The sequence below is a fragment of the Cricetulus griseus genome (assembly GCF_003668045.3).
Source record: "Cricetulus griseus strain 17A/GY chromosome 1 unlocalized genomic scaffold, alternate assembly CriGri-PICRH-1.0 chr1_0, whole genome shotgun sequence".
Classification (NCBI taxonomy): Eukaryota; Metazoa; Chordata; class Mammalia; order Rodentia; family Cricetidae; genus Cricetulus; species Cricetulus griseus.
In genome coordinates this window covers 77,921,236-77,943,435 of record NW_023276806.1, presented here as the reverse complement: position 1 = coordinate 77,943,435, position 22,200 = coordinate 77,921,236, and the positions used below count along the sequence as shown (strand labels likewise).

Below are 22,200 nucleotides of genomic sequence, written 5' to 3'. Positions count from 1 at the left end.
TAAATAAACACTAACATAGAACTCTTGTTCTTCCATGCTTATGGAGAAGAACTGTTTTACCTCTTTGTGTGTGTGTGTGTGTGTGTGTGTGTGTGTGTGTGTGTGTGTTGGATACATATATGATATGCATACAGCTGGGTATGTACAGATATGCATACAAGTGTGCATACACATGTGCCAAGGCCCAAGGTCAACACCAGGTGGTTTTCCTCTATTGCTATTTGTCTTTAGTGTTTTAAGACAAGGCCTCTCATAAACCTGAAGCTCACTGATTCCATTAGGATGGCTGACCAATGCCTTCAATGCCTCATGGTTGGAATTAGAAGTTTATGTTTCCACATCTTGCCTTTCTCTGTGGGGTTTGGGGATCCAAACTCAGGTCCTCACGATTGCATGGCAAGCACTATACTGATGGAGCCATCTTCCCCAGCTCTGTTTTGTCTCTTTTAGTTTTCAAAACATGAAGATTTTTAGATGGCTAAATATGCATCAAGGGAGTACTCTCCTACAATTTGTACAAAAGTATAACAGGTAATTGGCAGTGGTCTTTACCTCAAAATCAATCAGAGCATTTAGGAATCAACTTTGGAGAAGAAACAAAGCAAAACAAATGACATTCACTTATGTGGAACGATATAAAAAAATCAATTCGATGCATTCTTTTTTTCTTCCTCTAAGGTAGTAGTTCTCAACCTGAGGGTTGTGGCCCCTTTGAGGGTTGAATAACACTTTCACAGGGGTCACCTAAAATCATCTTCATATCAGATATTTACATTATGATTCATAACAGTAGCAACAATGCATTTATGAAGAAACAATGGAAATAATTTTATGGTTGGGGTCATCACAACATGAGGATCTGTATTAAGGGAAGCATTAGGAAGGCTGAGAAACACTGTTCTAAGGTGTGCAATCGATGATGGTAGTCAAGTTGTGGTTTTGATATCAGTGTATACTAGATCACATTAAAATAAGTAGAGACTGTGGCCTCCAATCCAGAAATTATATTTTTTAAAAATGTTTTGTTTTATTTTTAAATTGTGTGTGTTTGTGTGTGTGTGTGTGTGTGTGTGTGTGTGTGTGTGTGTATGTGTGTGTGTGTGTGTATGCAGATATGTGTACAGTGAATGCATGGATGCAAAAGCCTAGTGGCCAGCAGAGGGTATGGGATCCCCTGGAGCTAAAGTGGTGTAAGTCTACAGATGTGAGTGCTGAGAAATAAACTTAGGTTCTTTGTAAGAGTGATATCCGCTCTTGGCTGTTGAGCCATCTCCCCAAGTCCAAGCAATTATAGTTCACAAGGTCTGGGAATGGTCTACACACCTGTGCTACTGAAAAAGTCTCATAAACACACCCAAAAATGTGACTTTGGTACAAGGTACTGGGGTGACATTTTTTTTGGGGGGGATGGCACTTTTCTCAGGCTAACTCCTTAACTTCCTTTTGCCCTCAGTTTACTAGTTTACTTAGTTATAAAGGAATGCAAGGTATATACTAGATTATGAAAATTTTTTTAATTAATTTTATGTTTGATATATATGAGTGTGTCTCTCTGTCTCAGCCTCTGCCCGAACTCTCTCTCAGGTGTGCATGTGTGTGTGTGTGACTGCATGTCACAGCATGTCTGTCTGTGGGTGTCAGTGGACATTCCTTCCACATCTAGTGGATTCTGGGGATCAAATTCTCGTTAAAAGGCTTGTGTGGGCAATGATTTTATCCAACAAACCAACCTTAAGCCCTAGATTATGAAGATTAAATAAAATTTTCAACCATATTTAAAGATCACCCTGTCAAGAAAGAATCTCTCAAGAGGATTTTGCATAAGAGATGTAGAAGCCAGAAACAGCAATTGTCTCTCCCTTGGAGATTTGGGTAAGTTGTGATATGATGTTATTTACTGAATGTGTATGCCCTCTAAAATGTGTATATGTGAAGTTTAGTCTCTTTAGTGATGGCAACAGTTACAGTGTAAGTATTGAGACAGACAAGGAAAGAAACAGAAAAACAAACAAACAAACAAACAAACAAACAAAAAACCCCCTGAAAAGTCATAACTTTGGTCACATTCCAATTAAAATACTTGAAGTTACAAAAGCAGTTAAACATATTATATAATTACACAAAACTATATTTATTTATTTATTATGCATGAAATTACTTTTTTATTGAAATTTATTTCTCAGCTAGGGTAGGGAGCTAGATGGATTCTTGAGGGTGACTGGAATCATTGAGTTCCAGAACAGTGAGAGAATGTCTCAAAGTGGAGGATATCCTGAGGAATGACACTTGAGTACAGTACAGTGTTCAAATCAGCTTACCCCTTTTTGCTCTGTGAGTTTCCTATAAAATAATAGTTGACAAGTTTTATGAAGAAGACTTGGAATGCAAGTGTCTAGAGCCAACTGGTTCATATACAGATAAAAATCATCATGGGCAATAGAGTAGTACAGAGACACCCAGATGACAAAGGTCCCAAGGAGGGGCGGCTCACAAGGCCCTACCCTTAGCTGAGGAAGCTATGGGCAGCTGATGGCAGCCAGGAGGAAGATAATCATTTTTGTCTGGGAGTGTGGCCACAGTTAGGCTTCCACCTGTGCACATATAGGGAAGGGGATGGGTTGGGGGCTCAAGGGAATTTGAGGGGGAAATGTTGGGCAAATATCATCATACATTGTATATATTTATGAAATTATCACTAAAAGTTTTAAAGAAAAAAATAATGTGAGAGCATACTTGGAAAATTATAAAACAAAATGAATCCTTTTTATGTTTAAAAAGAGTCCCTGGTCCTCTAAATACAAAAGGCGAGTCTTTGAAATAAGTCTGAGCCCAATGTGTTAAGTATAGGTTTTAATAATTTTATGAAGGCAAAAGCGAATGACTAGGCCAACCACTCCTGCTGCTTTGGATCTCAAGCTGCAAAGTCTTCATTTAGAAATCACCTAACAAGTTCTCCGTAGCTCATATTTGATTGTTTATTCATTTCATAGACATATACCAGGAACATGGCTTATGCCAGGGGCTACTCTGGTCTCTGAACACATGGAGATCATGACTCTTGCTTTTCCTTTTCCACTGGCCCTTCTGTAATATAAACAGCCCTATCTAACTCTTGTCCCAAGAGGTGTGTTCACATATAGGCTGGGATACTGGGAATAAGGCCAGGAGCAAAGACAAGATCTGGGAATGGTTTATTAGGTAGTTGCCATCACACAACCCTAGATCTGGGATCTTTACTAAGATGTGACACAGGCCAGAGAGGTGCAAAAGCCACATTCACAGGCCATGCTGTGAATTAAGTATCAGGACTTTTCAATGTAGGATGTGGGAGAGGCAGAAACAGTCATGTAGAAAAAGCAATGAAAAGTTTATTTAGTAGTCTCTTCAGTGACTTTCAAAAGCATGCATTGTCCCCGAGATTCGGAGTGCTGTCAGAAGTAACTCTGAAGACTGTGTTGTGAAAAACTCCATGCATGAAGGAATTCAGAAATAGTAAGCAGATCTTAACAGGACCCAACAGAGGCTGCTTCCCTTCTAACCTGTGCAGCAGCCAGTGCACTCTTGTGGTCTTCCAAAGTCACTACAAGCCGTTCGTGCTCGGAGAGTAAATTCTTATGCTGTTGCTACACAAAGAAGAAGTTTACATGTTGAGCTAAATTAATGTCACAAAACAAAATTCTTTGGTGTGGCCACCCAAATGTTATTTGCTTGCTGTTGTGGAAGCATTTGTTAGGTTTAAAAATTCCTGGAGAGAAGTATGACTTATGGGCTATTCTAAAATCTATCAAAAGTGCTACCCAGATAAACCTTTCATTAGTAGTCAGCTTTGGTAAATAAAAACCATCTTAAAGTGTAATCATCCACCAAAAGAATGAGTTCAGTATTGATGAAAATAATCAGAGGTCCTAGGCCACCTTTAGTTTGTGATGCCGAAGTAGCAAAAGTATCAGGTATACTCCAGGGATACAAAGCCCATGACAGTAATCTGGGTTTGCAAAGCAGGTCAATTAGGGAATAAATTTTAAAAAAAGAAAAAAAAAACTTTATATTTTCATTCTCTCTCTCTCTCTCTCTCTCTCTCTCTCTCTCTCTCTCTCTCTCTCTGTGTGTGTGTGTGTGTGTTGTTATTGTTGTTGTGGTCATGGGGTATGCATGCGAGTGTAGTGTTCACAGAGAACAGAGAAGGACACTGGATTCCTTGGAACTGGAGATATAGATGGTTGTGAGCTGTGGTACTGGGAGCCAAACGTGGTTCCTCTGCAAGAGCACCAAGCACTCATAATCTCTGAGTCATCTTTCCAGTTTCCAGGAATGACCTTTGAAGCCATTCTGCAAAATACGAGAAAGATTCCTCAGAGCCAAATATCTGGTTTCACCTTACCTTGACATCTTGAAGCTGCGTGTGAATGTCTTGGTGTGCTTTTCTTAGCTGTTTATTCTCTTCTCTCAAATTATATACAGTTTCTGTTTGATAAGAAGAACAATCATACATAAATATTGGGAACTCTCTAGTTTTATATGCCATTACTTGAGACCTGAAAATGTATTTAAGGATATGTCATAACCTTTACAGGTAAAATACCCCAAATCAACAAAAGACTGTATTATATTGGCACACAGCATGGGTTCAAAGGCTCATTGCAAAATGACCTGGCTCACTGGCTGAAGCCTCTGGAAACAGGCAATGCATTATATATTAAGTCAACAATTTTATTCAGACAGATGTTGGAAAAGAAACACTTCTGTTAATGAATGAGTCCTCAGGACTAAATGTAATGGGCAGGTACTCTCTGATTTGAGGATCTTCACAAATAAAAGTAGCTATGAACAGAACAGACTTTATTTCTCATAGCATGAATACTTTTCACATCCCCTCACAAGGCACTTCAACTCGAGACAATAGAAACCCTATTTAACTGATGATGACCTCTAATTTTTCTTACCCCTATCACTGAGTTCTTAGTTAATCTAACTTTGACTCTGATGAGGTCTTTTTGAAGCTAAAATGCGAGAGAGCTGCCAAAACCTTCCCTCCAAGCCCTGTTGAGTTATCAGTTTCTTCTTGCAAATTCTAGATCTACCTCTTTAGTTTTAGACATTCTATCATTACATGTGTTTTATAAGTTAAATGCTATTCAAACGTACCAACTCAGTCATCTTTTTGAAAATTTTGCCTATATAATCTTTTTCACATTTGAGTACTCATCAGAGTTTAAAATGGATATGACTATATTAGGCCAATGATTGCTTGGCAATACACAAATAATACAAAGGAAGCTGAATGCTGTCAGGGTGATTACATAACTTATTTTGGAAGAGACGACGGCTGTGAAAAAGAAAGGGGGTGTGACTAATACATGAGTCTGGACAATAGGCATTAAATAAATCTGGACTGCCCAAGACAAGCTGTCCCCTTCCAAGGGATGCCTCTGCTACAGACAAGGCTCCATTTCTGCAGAGCATGCTAAGGTTTAAGGGAGAGTTTCAGTCTCCTTCTCTCACCACAGCTGGTACAGTTTTACTTTCTTACTGCCCCTTCTTGACTCCTAGGCACAGGTTTCATGACTACATTTGGGGGAAAACAATTAAGAACAAAGTAGGATCCAGCCTTCAAGTCATAGCAGATTTTCCCAGAAGTCTAAACAGGACACCACTGGCCATCTCCAAGGACCTTTAGTGTACTACATACAGGCTTCATGCCTTCACTGGGCTTCCACTGAAAAGGTTTGCTCAGCAGCCTCCAGTTCTTCATATGTTAAGTAAAACAAGGCACCTGGCTGCCTGCCTCCAGGTTTGTGATGAGAATTCAGTAAAACCACCCACTGGAAGGATTTCACCTGGTCCTAATACATTATCAGCTATTATATTCACAACCATCAAGAGCAATTACCTAAGTTTCCTTGCTGTCAGCCTTCCTGGGGAGAGAAAGGGGGAGGTCTAGATACTCTCCTTGTATCACATTAAGCTACCCCAAATTGCCTGCACCTGTGGCCCCTAGCCACCCGCTGCCCTTCATTGATCACAAAATGCTTTACCTTTATTGCCTAAGCCTTTTACCCAGAGCCACATCTTATCTCCACTTCTGTTGCTGTAATAAAATACGCTGACTACCCATGGAAGGCCTCACCCTCCCTGGGGAGTGGATGGGGGGTGATATGGGGGGTTGGTGGGGGCATAGGAGGATGGGAGAGAGGGGGAACTGGGATTGATATGCAAGATAAGATAATTTCTAAATAAAAAAATCCTCAGACAATCAATCAATCAAATAAACAAAATACCCCAAATAAAGCAACTTGGGGGAGAAAAGGTTTACTTTACTTCACAGAGCCAGGTTATGGTCCATCCCTGTGGGAAGTCACAGAGGCAGGAGCTTGAGACATCTGGTCACATTGTAACCATAGTCAAGAAGTAGAGAGGAAAGGAGACCTTATACTCAGTTCTCCTGATCATTTTCATTCAGTCCAGGACTTAACCCATGAAATAATGCTGTCCACACTCAGGTTGAACCATCCCCTCTCAACTAACCCAAGTAAGAAAAACCTTCACAGGCACAGTCACAGGCCAACCTAATCTAGACAATACTCCACTGAGATCTTCCTAGGTGATTTTAGATTGTTTCCAGTAGACGATTAACAGCAATCATTACAGTAACACAATTATTATAATCAAACATAAGTATAGATGTGTAAAGTATCCATCCAAGTGTCAAAGGTTCTTTCTATACTTTCTTTCAGATCCTTTTGAGAAACTTCTTCCAAAATTTGATTCTATTAAGTGTGGTCTTTTGCTTTCTAGCTCCCCTAACTGGCATGTGCGTATATGCGTGCCTGTGTGTGTGTAATGTCTTTTCTTATTGATGACAAGCTCCCTAAGGCTTCCCGTCTTTCCACTTTTGTCCTGGGTGCAAAGTTCTGAGGCTGAAATACCTTAGTAGTCAGAATCACATATATTTATTTTCCTGTTTTCTGTAGCTCTGATTTTTTCTATATGGACTACTAAAATTTTACTATGTATGAATCTTGCTTTAGAAACAATGAGAAAGAGGATGGAGAGATGGTTCAGAGTTTGAGGACACTTACTGCTCTTCCAGAGGATCCTGGTTCAATTCCCAGCACCCATAGGGCAGCTCACAACCATCTGTAACTCCACTTCTGGGGGATCTAATGTTCCTTAAGGGCCTTCAGAGACATGAGGCCCTTATGTGCTCATGGTGTACATACATACGTTCAGGCAAAACAACACATAAGTAAAACAAAAACTGAAACAGTAAGACAAACCCAATGGATTATGAGTAAGAGAGGCTGCTATTCAGTGTGACTGCTAAAGTTAACTGCACTACATAATGTAAAAGATCTTAAAGCAGCCCAGCACCTGTGTGGGCTCTTGTTGAAACAGTGGACAAAGACATCTCCATCTCTATCAAATACCTTTCAGCTTAGAAAGTTCTTGTTCCTTTTCTTGCTGGAGCTGCAGGTATCTCTGTTTGTGGTCATTAAATGTTCTACTGAAGTCTTCCCCTTGCCTGCGATGCTCCTCTTCCAAGTCACTGTGCTGTTTCTTCAGCTCCTCATGCTGACTCTGCAAGATGAATACTTGAGCAAGGGCATGTTCTCTAAATCGCATAGTCTGTCTCTTGGCTGCATGCTTATCTATCTCTTGTATCCCCTTAGTTTTAAACATGACTAAAAGTAAGAAGCTAGCATAAGAGATGGGAAAGGGTATGTTGCGGGGAGGGGATCTGAAGGTATTCCCTGTATTCAAATTACTGTAAAAACAAGGTAAAGGTGATAGTAAACTTAACTTTAGCCACTTCGTGTATTTTTTCTACTTAACAAGCAAGATCAAAGCTCCACAGTATTCATGAGAGGATTGAGGGCAACTCTAAGCTACATTACCCAAATGTGAAAGTGCCCAAGACTCTTTATGCTATAGTATTTATACATATCCACCACCATGCTTTCAATCATTTCAAGATTGCTTGTGCTACCTACCTAGTTCACTATAAATACTATTGACAGCAATGCCAAAGAAATAATGGCAAGAAAAGGTCTGAATATGTTCACCATGCACTCAATTCTCTTCTAGGTATCTTAGAAACACACACAGGCAGACTTTTGACCCCAAAGGACCACCTTAGTCAATATCTCTTTGGTTTTCAGTTTGAAAGAGAATGGTGGGTGTAGAGGAGGAGAGGGAGAGGATACTCACTCTCTTCTCATTGAAGAAAGTAAAGATTTGTTTCAAGAATTATTTTTTATTTATTTACTTTATAATTCTATACTACCATTACGTTATTTAAATTCTACATTCTCCAAATGGTGATGCAGAAGGATGCCCTAAGCACTCTCGACTATGGGAGAAGATCTGGTTTCAATAGGAAGTGTGTGCTCCACTGATGTGAAGGTACAGGAAACACTAATACACAGGGTTGCTGTGGGGCAGAGCCGTGGCAGGATTTGGACATGGCACTAGATGCTCTGCAGGTCCTCTCTCCCAGCATGACAGAATCAATGACTCTCTCAATTTATTGTTTGTTGTTTTGAGCTTCCCAGCATTTGATAGTGAGTTTTACCCAAGGCTCCAGGAAGGAAGATCCTTAATTAATACACTGTGTTCTTGGAGTAGACAAAAGTACATCTCTTAAACATCAGCAACTCAGAGGAAGCTCTGGAGTTCTACCCACTCCAATCTGTGTAAGATAAGAGAAAATCCACCATGGGAGACCAAGCAAACAAAGAACTCAAAAGATACCAAAGAGAACAACCTTTACAAAGTAGGTAACCATAGAGACCAATTATTACTTAGGAAAATGGGCAATACAGTAACTAGTTTTTTATATATAAAGGTAAAAGTCACGCTGAGGCACTAAAACTAGAGACAATTTTTAACCAACTATGACTATACATACTAAGTCAACTTTCTACAAAACTTCTCTTTTGTTACATTAAAGATGGTTAATTAGTTCAAATATTACATTCTCCGTCCTTTGTTCATATAGGACATTTTTGGTACTCACTTTCAGCATCTGATGCTGGACATTCAATGCACTGTATCTGCTATTGGAATCTTGCTGAAAATAAAAGAAAATGAAATCAACAAAGATAGCTGATCTGGGTCTTTTGCCGAGGACAGCTTCAGTTGCTTAATAAATGTTTTCAGTTTTGCTTTGTAAGCTAACATAAATTCCATGCCAGAGACAGTACATCTTTAGGGCCATCTCTTGTATTTATTTATTTATTTAGCAGTATTAGAGATTGAACTCAGGGCCTTGCACATACTAGGCAATCACTGTACCACTGGGCCAACCCCTAAGAACTCCTATTTCTTTATTTAACAGCAGAAATGAGGTTTCAATTATTTCCTGGGTTTGTTAGATTCTAGTAATGAAAAGAATGAGAAGAGAATCATAACACAATAAGTTGACACGGCTCTTAGAAATAATTTGGGTCTGTTTCTCATAATCTAAACAAGCCTAGAGGCCCAGATACACAATGAACTTCTGAAGGCTACTGTGCATGGCTAATACAGAGTTTCACACCTGGGATGGGTAAGACCGGTGGGGCAGGCCTCACGAACTCAGCATGCCTTAAGGGAGGAATAGAAGGACCTTTCTTCCCTCAGCTTTTGTGTGCATTCACATAATCTTCGTTTTACCACAGGGTGAAAAACTAGAGCTGGAGCAAGTCCTCTGCACAGCCGCATAGGGAGGAACGGAGCTTGAGCTCCCATGTTCCAGATAATCCCTGCAGACTAAGGAAGCAGCTGTCCACATAGCCTTGCAGTTCCAACACTCTAGGCTGCCACTCCCAGTCAATATACTGAAGACACCTGGAGTGTCCTGTCTGCCTTCATTCCCTAGGCTGATTTAACTTTGTACAGAACAACCCTGTGGTGCATTGAACCACAAAGGGGCACACCTGTGTTTTCCTTTCATAGTTCCTAAAATAAACTACATTTTTTCTTTATCATCTCATCCACTGACCTTATCTTTCTTTCTTCTTTTTAGTCTGTAAGGAAATTACATTACAAAATATACAATCGTTTGCCCACAGGTTTGGCTGGGGCTTCTAAATGCAAGTAAGGGTTGAAAGCTGAAAGCCTCTCCCAGGCAATTCAATGAACTGACTTTTCTCTGTTTTGAAATCCCTAAACACTAATGTTTTATTCAACAAACACTCATACATTTTTCTAGTGTAAGAGAAAAATTGGCTTTTCTCCAGTGAATATCAACATTAAAATATTTTAAATGCCAACATCATTCATTCTGTCTATAATCCATTCTTCAGATACCTGCAAATGTCAACTCTAAGGCAGGTCTCCTGTTTGATAGTATTTTGTAAAGGCAAATGGAAGTCTTTGCATGTCATAAGAAAAGGGACACCACGAGCAAGAGAAGGAGTGAATAAAAATGACCCTTCCTGCTGGACATACATAGCAGCACATTCCTGTAATCCCAGCCCTAAGGAAGTAGAGGCAGGAGGATCAGGAGTCCAAAGCTATACTCAGTTACCCAGTGATTCCGAAGGCCTCTTCAGAATCAGATAAGAGAACCTATCTCCAAACTCCAGAAGCAAACCAAGCAACCAAACAAAGCCTTCACTTCATATGACATACTGAGGTTATCTCAATTCCTCACTAACCACCATCAGTGTGTCAAGATGCAAGAAGAAATAAGTCTTTAATGAACAATGCTTAAAGTTTCCCTTTTGGGATTTTTTTTTCTTTTTTGGTAACAAAAATGTATGTTCAACCTACAATGCTAGTGATCGATAGAATAAAACTTCTCACTAATATTTTTGTCTCTCTCAAGGTTCATGAAAACAAATGAAAAGTCAAAACAGGGCAAAGTCTTACCCTTCCTTTGTTTAGTGTCTCTTGTGCTTCTAACTTGTAAACAAGGAAATCTAGGAGAGATAAAAAAATGCAGAAAAGTAGTAAGTTACTCCATTTTAAAACCTTTAAACATCTCAGAAAAGACGTTATGCTTCACTCAGACTTGCACAGATGTTTTCAGTTGAAATCAATCTATTTGACGGTTTCTGTACCTCCCTTTCCTTCTCAAACTTTGACAAACAGATGACAATGCATGGCATCTTCCACTTTTCCCCTTCTATCTGTGACTCGTGCATCACCAGAGTTCTTGTTTTAATCATGTGCCGAAGAGCACAGTGCCTCTGTGAAAAATGGCCTTTGAAACCCAGAGGCGAGGCTGCATTTTTGACAAGGGTGATTTATCTCTGCCCACTAGAGGGCACACTAAATTCTGTCAGGAACTGAAAAGACAATCAAGCCATCTAAGCCATCTTCAATGCTCTGAAAACTTTATTATCCACTAGATGGCTCTATAAAATCACTCTGCAGTGGAAGCCAGGGCAAAGATAAGTCTTAAAGCATTTCTCAGAATTCTAAAGTCTGTTCAACCCAAGATTCAGGACAGTGTTGCATGGTATCCAGCACCTACCACTGCACCTGTCCTTCTAGTCCACCAAGGGAGCCAAGAGCTTAAATTCCCAGATTCATCACAAAACGTGAATAAGTAAAACAAATAAGAATGCAGACAATGTCCAGGAGCTAGATACTGGACTGTATGTTTTCTTTGAAAAGCTATGATAAAATTCAACAGTAATGCCAGTGTTAACCTAATTTCTGACTGAACAACTGTGCCAGTAAAATATTTCATGACATAATAACAACTGCTTCATTCAAAAGAGTGCAGGTAGTGGGTCAACTTACTATGTTACAGATCTAAGATGGAGTGTATGAAAAATGTCATGTTCTGAACAATGTATGTTCTCTCAAACCCCAACTGTGGGCAGAGGTTTGACAAGTTAGAAATATACCAGTGTCATAAAGAAGGGAAGTTGTATGCCAATGTATGACCTTCTTGAAGGTTGCAGAAACAGAATGAATGCTCCTAAATCCCCCCTTGAGCCTCTATTGCAGAGGGTTCTCTATGGGACTGAAGGAAGTAAAGACTTTTGAGATGATAAAGCTCACACATATTACCACTTACTATCTGACTTGAACTCCCAAAGGAGACGAAAGGGCTACTTCCAGGTCACTGAGCCTATATAAAATATCAGCACCATGCCTAACACATTGATTGACAGCTCTTTCTCTGCCCACCAATGGCATTGGCTTCAAGTTGATTTGAAAAACAACTTATAAAAAAAAGAACAAAACGAAAAAGCATCATAGGGCATGTACATATTACATCAAATAAGGGTAGGAGGAAACCAGAGGGCACAAGCTCACATTGTCTTACCTTCCTTTGCTTTCTTGTGTTCAAGCCTTTCTTTTTGCAAAGACTTCTCTAATCTTGATCTGTGTTCATATACAACTAGAAAAGAAAGAGTTAAATTTGTTAGACACCTGAAAGGTTCAGAGTAAAATTAATAGCAGTTTTAAAGACATGAGGCCCACATTCAATTAGGGTAAATACATAAAGCTTCCCATCTGGGGTAAAGAATAAACAGGTAAAAGTTCCAGATTCTGTGCAAGTAATTTGCACAAGAAACACACAGGCTATTTATTGAGCCCCATTCTGGGAGGACTCCCTAGCAAATGGTGATATGTCAGTTAGCCAGTATTTTTTCCTCTGCTGCCTCTTAACTCTGTCATTGTGTCTCTAAGAGGCCAACCACATCTCTTCCCAGGCAACTGTGTCCACTTCAGGCACAGTCCACACAACAGTCCACCCTCATACAAATCCCCAGCTATCACTTCCCTCTGTGTATCCCTTATCTGCAAATGAAGAGCATTTCCCTCCAGGTATCCCTTATCTGCAAAGTCAGTGTGCCCTGCATCTCAACCAAAAGCAGCTGCCATGGAAATCAGCACACCACTATGATTCCACTAACAGGAGAGTCTTTCCACTTCCTTCATGCTGGAACCAACACATAAAAGCAACACAGTGAAAGAGGATGGAGAATCTCCCCGAAGACCCCATGAAAGTGTCCACAACGAAAGAGTCTGGTTCACTATCCATGACAGCAAATCAGTGTCCATTCTGGAAGGTCTTCCTGCCTTCTCTGCTCTCTGCTTATTCATATACTATGAAGAAGTAAGAGGCGCTAGGAGAGTATGGAGGAAGACAGACTCGTGGAGGGAACAATGCTCACCACAGCTCTTGCTACACTGATGTATACACATCTGTAGCAAGCAGAAGCTGCACGTGAAAGACACTTTGCCTTGGAATGAAATATGATATATTAGACTAGACTAGATCAGACATAACAACCAACAAACTAATGTCATGTGTATAGGTATGAGCTTTTGAAAATTTCAGGAACATTTGATTTTGTTTGAATTCACAGAGGAAAGTGAGAAACCACCAAATGTGTCTCAGACTTTATCTGGAAACAGAAGCCTCAGCTGCAGAGTGGTTTGAACAGGCAGTGAGGGCTGAGAAAAGGATAAATTCAATTTCAAATGTACCCTGCAACTCCTGTTTGCCCAGTATTATGTCAACTATGATCTCATTCTCCGGCAAGCTAAGCCAATTCCTTTATTCCATTCTTTGATCAGACCCAACACCCCCTGGCTATATATAATTCCATCATTTTGGTCAATGGCTATCTATATACAACACAAGAACTGTCCACACACAAATGGCTACTGCCAAAGTTGTCAGGATCCCAGCAACTCCCCTCCACTTTCTCCTGACATGACCCTTTGCTGCTGATGGGACTGCTTGCTCCTCGGCCCCCTCTCAGTCACAGCTTCCTGTTCTGTGACTGAGTGACTGAGTGACTGAGTGACTGAGGCTGCTGCTCTCCTTCCTTTGTGGCCTCGATTTATACTAAAATACAGTCTGAATGGTTTCTGGAACCAGAAAGGCATGAAAAGGTAAATACCATAGTAGTAATTATGATATGCATATTGTTTATCCATTGGTAATGACATTGGCTTATTTCTGCCTGAAAAAAAAAATCTCCTGGAAAAGATGGCAAGAAAGCATTTTCAGTTCATTAGAATCTGGAAGCCTATTTTTTCCATAAAAATTTGTAGGTAGTAAAGACAGACCAGATAGAATCTTCAAGTCCTTCTAGAAAATGCAATCACTATTATACACATACATACTTATAAACACACACACACACACACACACACACACACACACACACACACACACACACACACACACACACATTTTTCATCATGTATTTTTCAGGCTTTTGAGTCAGCCATTTATCTAGTGGCTTTATTGTTTCTGTTAGAAGAAAGATTGCTAATCAATCCTTGTCACCTGTCTCTATTTTTCTATTTATACTTTGAAGTCAAGGGCATCAGTCAAGATGAACTAAAGCTACACAATGGCATACAATGGATATTTTCACAGTATCAAGCCATGTATAGTGGGAGAAGTTTAAAACAATGGTTCAAACCTGGCATTCAGGCTCTTTAATCTGATGCAAGCCTACACAGAAATAAGATTTGAAAGATCAGAACTCATGAAAAATGCATAAATAAATAAATAAATAAATAAATAAATAAATAAAACCCTGCAATAATCATCTCCTCCCAGGTTTGTTGAAGGAGGATGTAATATTTTCCGTGCAGCAAAGAATGGAAACAGTGCTCATTTCCACTTAAAAAAAAAAAAAAAAGGAAAGGAAAACTTTTTAGGGGTTTAAAAAAACATGCAAGCTTCCGTAGCCATTTGGCATTTAAACACTGTCTTTCATCTACAAGTCACAAAAGAAATGCTGTGTGCATTGGCTCTGGGTGAAAGGCTATTATCAGTTCAGGGTAAAAAGCTCCAACTCAGAATTGAGAAGCACCTCCTGCCAGGATGGGAGAGATAGTTTAGGGGTTAAGAGCTCCTGTTGCTCTTACAGAGGACACAGTTTTGGCCACCAGCACCCATAGGATGGTTCACAGTCATCAGTAACACCAGTTCCAGGGATCAGAAGGCCCCTTCGACCTTCAGGTGGCTCAAAGACACTCATGCACTCAAAACACTCAGATACAGAAAATAGATAAATATTCAAAAATTTTCAAAGAATGCAATCGTTAAAAACCCTTCAGAAAGCACTACTAGATGTCTTGCCTTCTCAAACCAAGGGAGGGAAAATGCTTCTTTAGCAGAACCCACAATAGCCCATGAGTTTTTTTTTTTTTTCCTGCCCCAACCCCAACCCCTTCAGATCTTACTATAGTATAACCTAATTTACCAAAACTTGGTTAAGAGTCAGACAGTTCAACTGGTGGAATAATTAAGGTTAGTCAGTTATCAAATTTTAAAAGAACAAATTTGTTAGTTAAAAAATTGTGGCTATAGAAAAGACAGCCAGGTAACAAAAAAGAATTGGGTAAATAGATTCAAAGCAGTACACATAGTTCTCAGAACAGAATGTTTAAAAGGCTTCTGGGTAATTTTAGGACTAAAATCAGGCTTTTGTGATAATCTGTATGTGAGTGTGTGTGTGTGTGTTTTACACACCTTTCTATGGATGTGTTTGAGTGTACATGAGCACATAGAGACAAGAAAGACATCGGGCATCTTCCTGGATAGCTCCCTGTCTTGTTTCTTAAGATAGGACCTGGTCTGGCTGGTCAATGAACACCAGAGGATCCACCTGGGATGGTCCCAGTGTCAGAATTACAGATGTGCTCTGCTACCCCTAGCTCTTTCTGTGGGTGCTGGGGACTGAACGTAAGTCGTCATGTTTGTGCAGCAGGCACTTCACCAACTGAGTTCTTTCCCCAGCCCAGTGATGACAGTCTGTAAGAACCACTTGGACCTGTAGAATTAATTCACTGTAAATGGGGTGGAGGCCAGCTCCCGAGCCCTCCTTTCTCTGTGGAGCACAGATGGTGATTCAATATGAAAATAGCATTATAGATGTATTTTTCTGTTATATTTTCTTCTTGCTTTAGTAATTTAATTCACCCAAAATCTGATGATGAATATAGAAAATCTTAGAAAATTCACAGCAGACAATATAGGAACAACAGAGGACATAATAACTGCTACCATATGGTCCTTACACTGGACCTTCCTTCCGGCTCCCAGGAGAGGGAGAAGGAACCACTAAATCACATGGTAAGGTCCATTCTTCCAGTTTCCCTTTTAGACAACCCTACCCTGTTATGTCAAGCATTTTTCTCTCAGTGCATTCCAGTTCATACTGCTTTAGTTTGGATTTTGAGTGTGTTCCAACATCCACGTGCTAAAGGTTCGGTCCACATGGAGGAAGGGGAACTTTTTGTAGGTTAGGCCCGGTGAGGGGCATCCCTTGGTCACTGAGTGTCCTGTGAAAGTGATTTCTATGTTGTTGGCTATCAGAAAGCAGATTTTTGTACTTCATGACAACAAAAACCAGGGCCAAGCATTACAGACTGAAACTTCCAAGACTTTAGCCAAAATAAACCTTTACTCTGGATAATTGTCTCAGGTGTTCATCATGGTGGCAGGAAGCTAACATACTTATCTCCCATTACCACCTTTCCTGTTTGCTTTATCATTTATACTTTAATTTAGTTATATTCTAACTCCCCTGCATACTTCAGATCCAGACTTTGGGGTAGTGCCTTCTCGTGTCTTCCAGTCTCATGCTGAAGGACACCCAAGCCCCTCACTAGGCTTCCCCTTATTGTTCATCTTCCAAGCCCACAGCTTTCTTGCTGCTTCCTGAACACACAAGGTACACATTTAACTCAGCAGCTTCCTAACCTTTTCTTGTGGACTAGCTGCTTTTTCCTCAGGTATTTGCATAAATAGCGTCTGCAAACCCTTCACCCCCTCAAGGTTCGGAAGACAGTTCTTTAGGCAGGGGTATGTACTAGACAAGCAGGAGGACCTAGCTGTAAATTCCCTTAAAGGAACAGAGGGTCTTTATGGAAAGTTTTCAGAAGTGGAAGGAAAATGTTCTGCCATCTGCCCCATGGGAGTCTTGCACTGTAAGGAGCAAAGCTACATTTTCAAGGACAGGCATGGCTGTACAGGCATAGGGGTTAGACGCTGAGGAGCTGTGGTGGTGGACACAATGCTACTCCAAAGAAAGATTTAGTGTATATATACTTCATACAGGAAACTTCTTATCTAACAGTAGGATTTCAGCCAGATCACTTCAACATATTTCAGTAAATAGTTGAAGAAGAGAAAAAGAAGGAAATAGGCAAATGAAGGAGGGGAGAGAGGGGTTGTTTCTAGTCCTTCAAATCAATGCAGAGATGCATACGAACTCTCTTAGGATGGGCTAAACATACCGTGTGGTTTGAATGTAAAATGCCCTAACTGGCTCATGTGTTTGTTCACTTGGTCTCGAGCTAATGGTGACACACTGGAAGTCTATAGAAGCAGGTAAATCTTCACATCTCAGCCCTACTTGCTGATTGCTCCATGCTTCCTTACTGCATGTACAATGTGCCTTACTGCCTAAAATTACTGTCAACAAGCCTTCTCTAGCATGATGGGTGTTATCTCCTTGAACTATCAACCAAACTAAATTCTTAACTTTTAAGTTGTTTGTTTTCAGGTATTTGGTTACATCAACAAGATGTAGTGTTAAGGGCACAGGGATTTTGTAATGAAAAAAATGGATCTATATTCTTCACAACTGATGGGCTTGAAGAAAGCATAAAAGTCAATTTTCACAAGCCATCTGACTTTTTTTTTCATGAGAATTTGCCAATTGGTAGATCAAGTAATTCTACCAAACATGGAAAGTCTAATGTTCAGTATTCAAATACCAGATCTTTAGTGGTTTCTATGTTTCAAACAAATATTTATTGAGTACATACTACGTGCCAGGCATTGTTCTGACATCTGGGACTATGTCATGAACAAAATAGTTTTTTGTTGTTTGTGTCTTTTTAAAAATCTGTCTTGTAGGAGACATACAAATGATAAGTACTATATTAAATGGTAATCGAAAGAGCAATATAAAAAAGAGACAGCGATATTGAAAGTTTGGAGAAAGAGAGCGGGAAGGGAGAGAGGAAGGGAGGGAGGGAGAGAGGGAGGGAGGGAGAGAGTGGTTAGGCAGGTTTCTCTTCTAAGTGCAAGGTGACTTATGGTGACTTATGGACTCTTCATGAAGGACCCACTGGAAGCCAAGTTTGCCAGGTTTACAGAGATGGACACACACACACACACACACACACACACACACACACACACAGAGAGAGAGAGAGAGAGAGAGAGAGAGAGAGAGAGAGAGTTACAGATAGACAAAGAGGCTCACAAACATGAATATACTAAACCACAGAAGGTCAGAGGTCAGGATACCTGATCATGGCCAGCCTGGAGGGCAAAGGCTTGGGGAAAGTGAAGGGGACACTTTCCATAGGTCTCTAACTTGGGATTTTACTCACAGGGATATGGGGAATTGTTGGGTTGTTCTGAACAGAAATGCGATGAGAACTTTATATTAATGAGACTACATGGGGTATAAGATCCAATGTAGCTACGTTTTCCAAGTTGAAGTATGACCTCCTGGAGGAAGGATCAGGGCTTGGGAGCTCATTGGGTTGCAAAATCCATACTGCTCCTCCCCAGGGAGAACAGTAACAATGTTTCAGAGAGGAGACCCTCTTCATTGAACTGCTTGTCAGACATGCAGGGTGGACCAGGAGCACAGCTTTTGTGAGTTAATGCTTGTGAGCATAGGCTGTTGGCTGATATAACTGCCCTTTGGTTGCCCAGACGCATCAGTGTGACCTTTCATCCATGTTCCTGCAAGTAGTTCCAATTATCTCACTGGACCACTGAACTAAACCAAGACAGTAAACATTCTAGCACACAGAGGGAAGGGGTTCGTGAGTGCTCACTACTGAGGAACAGTTGGTGGCTTCTATGGGAGGGACAGTGAGTTTTCTTAATGTCTGCAGCTCTTGGTAGATCAGGTACACTCAAGAGGACAGTCCTGTAGCTATGAATATATGGGTAGCATAAACTTGAGTTGGTTGGTAACTTAAAAGAAAAAAAAAAGATATAAGTTTAGGATGGAGCTGAGAGGAGTTAAGTGGAGAAGTGAGAATGAATATGATCAAAACACATTTATAAAGTTATCAAAAATAATAAAATAATTTTTAAAAAAGAAATCAATCCAGGCGGCAAGTAGGTAATTACCAAATATTTCTATTTACAAAAAGTTCAAGAGCAAGCAACTAATGGTCATGGGCTACTGTTTATGTGGTAGGCTGTGTGAGGTGACCAGGAGGAATGTGGGGAGGTTTGGATCCTCAATGGAACTGCCAGTTGTTTTTCCAAAAAGCCATTCATTATGCTCTGTTTTCATAATTCAAGTATGATAAGTATGTAATTTGTTAGTTTATCAAAAATTTAGATCATATATATATATATATATATATATATATATATATATCACATTTAGGAGAAAATACAGTATTTTACCTTTCTGAGATTGGCTTAATTGATTTAATATGGTGTTCTAGTTGCCTATACATAAAATTAGGCATATACATATATATGAAGGTGGGAGTGAATCTATCTATAGGAACAAATATAAGTGGGAGCCCGGGGATAGGTGAGTTATGGGAAGATATGGTAAGCATACAATATATAGTTGTATGTAATATATGCTGTATATAATGAATATGTGCAACAAAATTTTAAACTAATAACCAACCAAACAAATGATTATTCAAACAAAGCATTTGTTGGCATCGAAGTCATCATTACCCCAATTTATGAAAGTGCTTTTTCAAACATAGATAATATGATTCAGCTCTGTCATTTGGATCTTACCTTCCCTACTTACACAAACTGTAGCGTCAAGACTTCATTTTAATGACAGAAAAACAAAGGAATTATCAAGGACAGACAAACAAAAAAGACTCATACCCTTAAAATAGAATAAAATTATCTCTACAAAAACAAAATAACTTCGGCATGAAATAGCTGTAAAATTATGGCACATGCTATTGCAATTATGTAAGTAAAATTAATAGTTAAAATATAGTTAAAAGGCCGTTTTTCCTATACCTCTAAACATAATTAGATTTAAACTTGTCTTATACATGAGTGACATCAATATCAACATAAGCCAAGTGTTTAGTACTCTCAGTTTCTGGAGGACACACATCTTCTCTTGATACTAACATAGGGGGATTTATGCCAGGTGCCTTAATGGAAACTTTGCCCCAAATCTCTGGATGACCTGACAAAAATTAGGATGACTGTCACCTCCATTTGTCCTGTAAGAGCACAGTCATGCTTTCTGTTTGGACAACTCCTAGATGGATTGATTTTGTTTTATTTTTGTGGAAAGCTTTGTTTTCAAAGGCATTTTGGATTTGCAATTGTGAGGACACATTCCTGAGAATAAAAACCCACTGTTTTTTAAATGTTCCTGCGGGCTTCAAAAAAAGATTCTGTCAGGTACCTTCCATAAATATCTAAGTACATTAAATGAGGTCATCTTGAGCTCAGATGTCTTCCCTGCCCAGCTCTTCCCAGGCTGCTTGGGATGAAGCAGTGGAGACAGTACCTAGGGATTGCAGAGGCACTGTCCTAAATCTAGTGTGAAATGAATTCTTTTCAGAGGACTAACTTTGCAAGAAGAGAACCTGATCTAGTATGTGAGCATGGATGACAACTACTGATAAAGAGAGTATTATAGAGAAGTAAAATATCTTACCCAAACAAATCAAAGTACCTGAGATAATGATTAGAACCCCACTATAAAAATAAGTCCAATGTGGCTGGGGTTGCAAAGAACTTGCTTAGCATGCAGGAAGCACTGGGAGGTAGAGCCCTCTGGGAGGACGGACAGTGGAGGAAGGAGAATCAGGAGTTCAAGGTCATTCTTGGCCATATACACAGCGAGTTCATGGTCTTCGATCTGGAGACCTTGTCGCATGTCGCATAGATTTAAAAACAAGTCTCTTTATAAATCTGTCTGTCTATCATCTACCTACCCAGTTACCTACCTATTTATCCAAGTGACATGAAAATCAGTATAATTCTCTAGAGGTACAGGAGGGGAGGGATGGTTTCTCAATGTACAATACAGAAATGCACAGGAACTTCAAGAAATAATTTTTTAGGAAAGAAAATAGATCCAATAATGGGACTACTATTTATTGTCTAGCTACCGAATGAACTTTTATAACCAGAAATGAGGACACATCATACACTCGGTTTTAGTCATATTTCATGTTTGCTGGGAGTGTCAATACAGAGTATTTTAACTCTCAGGTTCCATTTCCTTGTCACATTGCATCTCTAAGGCCTTGCACAGAAGTCTCTGAACTCAAGTTCTGTCTCTACCCCCACAGCCACTGCTTATTCTTTGTGGCTACTAATGTTTACTAGTGAAGTCTTAAAATCCTGCTAATCAGAAGAAAAAGTAAACACAGGGAGGCCCAAATTGGCAGTTGATACCCAAAGTTCATTTCAACAGCTTGACTAGAATTCCCAGTAATATCATTCACTCTTGGCTCATTTTTTTTTTTTTAATGTAAACTCTCCTGTGGGATAGCAAGATGATCAAGCAAAAGTTTTCTAAGACTTTTGAAAGAGAATGTTTAGGTTCACATAATAAAACTTAATGGAAGGCACAGTGCTCTCCTACAAATCTCTGTTCCATTCTTTCCTTTTCTTAAATTACTAGAGAAAATGGGTATTTTCTTCATGGTTCTCTTAGGACACATGGCCTATGAACAGGATTGACTTCTACACTGAGATTCCTGGCAGACCTTGGTTAAGGGAAAGGGCACACATCAGTCACTAATCCTCACACTGCTGGTAAAAGTCCTATGGTGCAGATGGCTGAGATCACTTGGTGACATCTCTCAAGGTCAAACACAAGAGTTCTCTTTTTCTTTCTTTAAGAAAGCACATAGTCTTTTTAGGAGGTGTGGGTTTTAGAGAGGATTATAGTAGATTCTCCACGATGATCTGAGGATTTGGAGGATTTCTGGAAAGCTTTCTCTGAGCAGGCTTGAGTACTTCCTTCATGCTGGCATACACAAAGTGAACTGCCAGTGACTGCAGATGCAAGATCTGTGTCAGCTTTGGTTGCAGAATCTGTGTGTACACTGTAAAGACGTGTCTCTGCCTAAGGAACCTTCTGATTGGTTTAACAAAGAGCTGAAAGGCTGATAGCTGAGTAGGAGAGGATTGGTGGGATTTCCAGGGAAAGAGAGGAAGAGGAGGAGGAATCTAGGCCCTAAACTTTCTTAGTTAATAATAAGCCTCCCTGTCATTATTTGGGGGCTGGGGTTACA

At 39.8% G+C, this 22,200-nt stretch overlaps 1 protein-coding gene across 1 annotated transcript in view; it reads right to left on the bottom strand.

Annotated features, from left to right (window-relative positions):
* The window catches only part of Golim4 (golgi integral membrane protein 4), an 80,248-nt gene that overhangs the window by 23,793 nt on the left and 34,255 nt on the right, over window positions 1-22,200 (bottom strand). Inside the window, exons 2-7 of the mRNA XM_027391803.2 lie at window positions 12,266-12,340; window positions 10,855-10,904; window positions 9,017-9,070; window positions 7,428-7,578; window positions 4,382-4,464; window positions 3,540-3,623 (exon numbers count right to left, since the gene is read on the bottom strand). Coding sequence (XP_027247604.1) covers window positions 3,540-3,623; window positions 4,382-4,464; window positions 7,428-7,578; window positions 9,017-9,070; window positions 10,855-10,904; window positions 12,266-12,340 — 497 coding nt within the window. The remainder of the gene's footprint in view (window positions 1-3,539; window positions 3,624-4,381; window positions 4,465-7,427; window positions 7,579-9,016; window positions 9,071-10,854; window positions 10,905-12,265; window positions 12,341-22,200) is intronic.